Genomic DNA, 6,000 nt, shown 5'->3' with positions numbered 1-6,000 from the left:
CTTTTAATTCTAACTAATTGGTAACCCTGTTGTTAAAGGAACCACGCTCACACGCGGAAATACTGCAAGTGAATCTACATGTGACCCTAACAGTAACAACTGTTAGCATTGCTGCTAAATGTAAAATCCTTTTTAAAGACAACAGCTCAAGGAGAGTTCATTATTCAAACCCTTAGGTTTAACGGTTTGTAACCTATGGATCCAAAATGCTTCACGACGGAGAAGTGACACCTGAATAGCCTCCTGACTACCTTTGTTGATCACTTCCAAGACCCCTACCCGAAAGGCATTTAGGATTCGTATCGACGCCCAGATACCGCTCTTTTCAAACCTGTTTGGATGTGTTTAAGCTCATTCGTCAAATAAAATTAATAGCCTTTTTCAAAGAATCCGTTGGGGAAGTTGCTCATTCTGATTTTGAGGTACCTAAACGCTTAAGACAGGGCTCTACATTTATGCCTCCCATATCTGATCATAGGATTGATACATTCGAGCATATGATTATGAGAGACATTCTTGAGCTTGAAAGGAAACCGTCAAAGGTCTGGCACAACTTATCCTCAGCCGAAAGACAGGCAGTAAAGACACTTAAAGGCGACAACAGCATAATAGATAAACCTGCCGACAAGGGAGGAGGGGTGGTCATTATGGACCAGGAGATGTATGTTGCAGATGTATATTGTCTCCAAATTGAGACAACTTGGAGACACATCGAGCTATTTAAAGATTACATCAGACCCCACAGATCACATCAGGGGTCTCATTAAAATAGTTCTGGATGAAGCTAGGGAATTAGGGGAAATAAATGATCAATTATATCAAGCCTTACAAGCAAGAACTCCTCGGATTCGTCTTTTCTACGTACTTCCCAAGATACACAAAAATGTCAACCCCCCCCCAGGTCGCCCCATAGTTTCGGGGTGCGGCTCTGTGTTGGAACCTTTGGCTGTTCTTTTGGATTCAGAGTTACAACCAGCAGTGGCAGAAATACGTTCCCTGATTCATGATACCCGGGATTTCATAAGACAAGTTGAAGACCTTGAAATAGATGAGGACACAGTGTTCCTCACGATGGATGTAAATTCCCTGTACACCATTATTCCTCATGAAAGCGCCAGAGAAGTGGTAGAGGAGGTGTTCAGAACTAGGCACGATAGTTCCCTTTCATCAGACTTTCCGCTACAGCTGTTAGATCTGGTCTTAGAAAAAAATTATTTCCAATTCGAGGACTCCTATTTACAACTGAAGGGCGTAGCAATGGGGTGTGCTGCTGCATCCAGCGTTGCCAATTTGTTTATGGCCAAATGAGAAGAGCAGTATATCTTACATCCATCTAACCCCTACAGGGCAAATGTGTTTTTCTTCAATCGCTACATAGATGATCTTTATTTCCTGTACAAAGGAGCCAGTCATGTTGAGGATTTTTGTAATTGGTTGAATAGTAGAGACAACAACGTAAAATATACATGGCATTACAACAGTCGGGAAATAAATTTTCTAGATGTTGTAACATATAGGAATAGCCAGAACAGGATTAAAATCAGAACTTACACCAAAGAGATGGACCGTAACTCATATTTAGAATATGGGTCCTTCCATCCTCGCCACTTGAGGGAAAATATCCCTTATGGCCAACTTTTAAGAATAAAGCGCAATTCATCGTCTACGGCAGACTTTGAAAAAGACACCAAGATTGTGTGCAGAAACTTTGTAAGAAGACGATATCCACAGCGAGTCATCCAAACAGCTCTATCTCGTGCCAGATCTACATGTAGAACATCTTTATTCGAGAAGAGGAAACATGATCCAGGGAATAGAATCAGATGGGCGGTGGAATATACCCCCTTATCTAATCAAATTAAGAAAATCATCTCTCGCCACTGGAAACTAATAGAAGATATTGAGGGCTGTGAATTGAAGCCGCTAGTCGGTTTCCGTAGAACCAGGAGTCTTAGGGACGACTTGGTCCATACAGGCATACAATCTAAAAGTGAGAGACAGCCGCTACCACAGGGTAACTTTAAATGTGGTCGTTACCAGGTTTGTAACCTCTTGTGGGAAGGCAAAGAAATTATGATCAAGAAACAAAGTCTGATTTTCGAGCATTTTGCAACCTGCCAGACCTCAGGGGTGATATATGCTATAGAATGTCCATGTCAGTCGATCTATGTAGGATGCACCTCCAGACCAATTAAAACACGAGTTCTTGAACATATTTCAAGAATACGAAATAAGATCCTGGAGGCACCCTTGACCCAACATTTTCTAGAAAGAAGGCACAAAGAAAATGCCTTTCGGGTAGCGGTCTTGGAAGTGATCAACAAAGGAGGCTATTCAGGCGTCACTTCTCCATCGTGAAGCATTTTGGATCCATAGGTTACAAACCGTTAAACCTAAGGGTTTGAATAATGAACTCTCCTTGAGCTGTTGTCTTTAAATAGGATTTTACATTTAGCAGCAATGCTAACAGTTGTTACTGTTAGGGTCACATGTAGATTCACTTGCAGTATTTCCGCGTGTGAGCGTGGTTCCTTTAACAACAGGGTTACCAATTAGTTAGAATAGAATTAAAAAGAATCGTTAAGTGATGCAATGGCGCATGAGAGAAAGCTCAGCCGCCGTGTTCCGGGTTTTAAGTTTTGAAGTTTATTCTTCTTGATTGAAGGTATGTAATTATGACTTTGATATGTGTGCACTGAATGAATTGTAAGAAGTTTGTTTGCCTCTAAATGTAAAGCGAATTGTGGATTTATTTTATAGCAGAGTATACGCCCCTGATGAAGTGAGGGACGAAATCTGTGTTGTGCAGCCGGCCCCAGATTGGGCGTGGCATGGAACCTCTTCCATCGGCTCTACAGACAACCACTTCTAAGAATCACAGAGGACGCTTGAGAAGAAACAACAGCATGAGATATGATTACTGGACTCTTTATTATGTCTCATGCTGTTGTTTCTTCTCAAGTGTCCTCTGTGATTCTTAGAAGCGGTTGTCTGTAGAGCCGATGGAAGAGGTTCCACGCCACGCCCAATCTGGGGCCGGCTGCACAACACAGATTTCATCCCTTACTTCATCAGGGGCGTATACTCCGCTATAACATAAATTCACAATTTGCTTTACATTCAGAGGCAAACAAACTTCTTACAATTCATTCAGTGCACACATATCAAAGTCATAATTACATACGTTCAATCAAGAAGAATAAACTTCAAAACTTAAAACTCGGAACATGGCGGCTGAGCTTTCTCTCTCGCGCCATTACATCACTTAACTATTCCTTTTAATTCTAACTAATTGGTAACCCTGTTGTTAAAGGAACCACGCTCACACGCGGAAATACTGCAAGTGAATCTACATGTGACCCTAACAGTAACAACTGTTAGCATTGCTGCTAAATGTAAAATCCTTTTTAAAGACAACAGCTCAAGGAGAGTTCATTATTCAAACCCTTGCACTTTAAATACACTTTGTAACAGTTTGAATACTGTGTAGGTATATCAGTTTTGCGTTCCCCATGAATTTATCCCTGCCACCACCAGTCTGGCAACCCTAATATTGACAGATCTATCAAATGCTCTGGAGGTATATATTGTCATTTAAAAAAACATTTGTTAACTTTTTTTATGGGGACCATCTTACATTCAAGCTTGTCTTTCTTCTGGTAAATATGGTACATGATATAGTTTCCCCAGGTACATGTGAACATTGATTGTCACTTCAGGTAACATAGTTGTATTTTTAATGCAGTTAAAAAAACACATTGGAAATGGGGGAAGGCCTGTTGAGAAGATAAGTAACCTTTGTTTAATTGCACGTGTTGTATAAAGTAATCTTGAGGGTAAAGGTCTTTTAAACAAGGAAGGAAGCACCTATTCTGGTGTTCTGTAGCTGTAAGAAGTAGCTTTTAGCCCCAAAGGTGTGGCAAATAAACCCCTAACTCGACATTTGAAAGTGTGAAATTCTATGTAAAATAGCCAGTGTCTGGCTGATTAGGATGAGGCAATGGATTTTCAAACAGCTTAATTATCGTAACTAGCTGAGCAAGTCCGAATGCTCTGAATTCTTGAGAAAGCTGCTTTTTCTCCTCTTGCCCATGGATGTAGTGGATGAAAATGAGGCCCTACAACAGTTCTTTGAAGGTAAGAGTCTGATGGGTAAAGAACGGTAAGGTACACTGGTGCTGTGCTTCGTCTTTGATGCTTTCCTTCTCTCACTTGTCTTCCAGTTCAGCTCACTTAGGTTATCAGAGCTGGGCTGACCAAAAAAAGATGAAAGCAACAGGCACAAGGATGAGCCCTCCGCACTGCGTGCTCCATTGTTGTTACACATCCCATTCCACTTTAGAAGTGAATGGATGGACATGAACACCCCTAACCCCTTTTAACCATGTCTTTGCCATGGGTATTTATTTGCCAAATAAAAGAAGAATCATGGTGTGGGTGCCCTATAGTGATTTCAGAGTAAATGTTCTGTATGAATGGGCAGAAAAGTAGGAGACAAGTGCACTCCTCTGAAATCTTTGCTTCATATATGTGTACCTGCCTGTCACTTATAACCACACCCGTTACGTGATGAAATGATCTGGCTTGGTCTTTCATATAAACAAACACCCCAGAAAGTTTTCTATTGCCACAAATGCAGTTGCTTTCAATGGGAGTTTACTTAACTATTTGTAGTGTTAAGCAGTGAGAAAGGTATCCATACAATAATAACAACAACAACATTCGATTTATATACCCACTCAGAGCAGTTTACAAAGTATGTTATTATTATCCCCACAACAAACACCCTGTGAGGTGGGTGGGGCTGAGAGAGCTCCAGAGAGCTGTGACTCACCCAAGGTCACCCAGCTGGCTTCAAGCGGAGGAGTGGGGAATCAAACCCAGTTCTCCAGATTAGAGTCCGGCACTCTTAACCACTACACCAAACTGGCTCTCCAGTTTGTCATGATCCAATGTAGTATAGTGGTTAGTGTTACACTGCCTGGGAAGACTCATGTTCAAATCTCCACTTGCCTTGGAACTCGCTTGATGACCTTGGGCCAGTCTCTGTATCTCAGCCTAATTTCTCTCACAAGGTTGTTGTTTTTTCCTTCCCCCATTTTACCGTCACAATGTAATAATTAAGCCCATGAAATTTACTGAGGGAAACCTAAAAAGGTGTAGCCACCTTTTCACTGGTATAGATAACCCCATAAGGTCATTACAAATACTCTTGTTGGAAGATGCTTGCATTTCGGCTCTGGGCTGCTCTTGCCACAGGATTCTTCCATAGATAGCTGGCTTAATGGCAAGATACTTTTCACTTATGTTGGGCTGTTGACTAGCTCTGTGTAGATATAACAACAACAATAGGAGGAGAAGGAACTCATCATCATTTTAAGAGGTTCCAATAACTCTAGGCTCATAGCTGAAGGGCTATCAGCACAAAGACATTTCTGTCCAGTTTTGTGGGCTGGTTTGGTACCTTAATGACGTTCACCTCAGATATTCGAATGGTATGCAAAGGAGACAGGCTTCTTAAGGCTTTGCAGTTCATAGTAAGATCCTTTATAAATGAGCCTAGAGGCAGCAAAGAGACAGTGGAAATGCTAATACAAAGGGCTCTCAGGAAACTTCCTTACTTAAGAAGATGACCGTACCATTTTTGGACTGGCTAAAGCTTTCAAGCCATAACCCAGAGTAGCACTTCCTTAAAATTGTGTATTACAGTAGTCTTGTCTTGCAGTTGTGGTGATATGGTTTATGGTTATCTGGTTCAGAGCTTGAAGAAGGCCACTGCCTTCGATCTTAGGTAGAGAGCAGAAAGCACTGCAGCTCAGGCACTGGAGCTGTGATGATTCTGGAACGCCTTGAAGGCTGTGAAGCTGACTGACTAAGGCAGGCTAAAATTCATTAATGATGGCGCCTCCAATCCCAATACATTTTGCAAGTGCAGCTAGAAATTGTTCTTTCAATATGTTTCTGTCAGCTCACTGCATCCCATCTCCAACCACAGGGCTT

At 41.5% G+C, this 6,000-nt stretch overlaps 1 protein-coding gene across 1 annotated transcript in view; it reads left to right on the top strand.

The window, feature by feature from the left end:
• The first annotated feature begins 3,863 nt into the window (after positions 1 to 3,863).
• MYRFL (myelin regulatory factor like) overlaps positions 3,864 to 6,000 on the top strand; it is a 56,866-nt gene continuing 54,729 nt past the window's right edge. Inside the window, exon 1 of the mRNA XM_054988914.1 lies at positions 3,864 to 4,137. Within this exon, the coding sequence (XP_054844889.1) occupies positions 4,092 to 4,137 (46 nt within the window). The 5' untranslated portion in view covers positions 3,864 to 4,091. The remainder of the gene's footprint in view (positions 4,138 to 6,000) is intronic.

This window comes from Eublepharis macularius, chromosome 9 (genome assembly GCF_028583425.1).
Source record: "Eublepharis macularius isolate TG4126 chromosome 9, MPM_Emac_v1.0, whole genome shotgun sequence".
Classification (NCBI taxonomy): domain Eukaryota; kingdom Metazoa; phylum Chordata; class Lepidosauria; order Squamata; family Eublepharidae; genus Eublepharis; species Eublepharis macularius.
The sequence above is the reverse complement of the archived record's forward strand: the minus strand, read 5'-3'. Positions and strand labels throughout refer to the sequence as shown.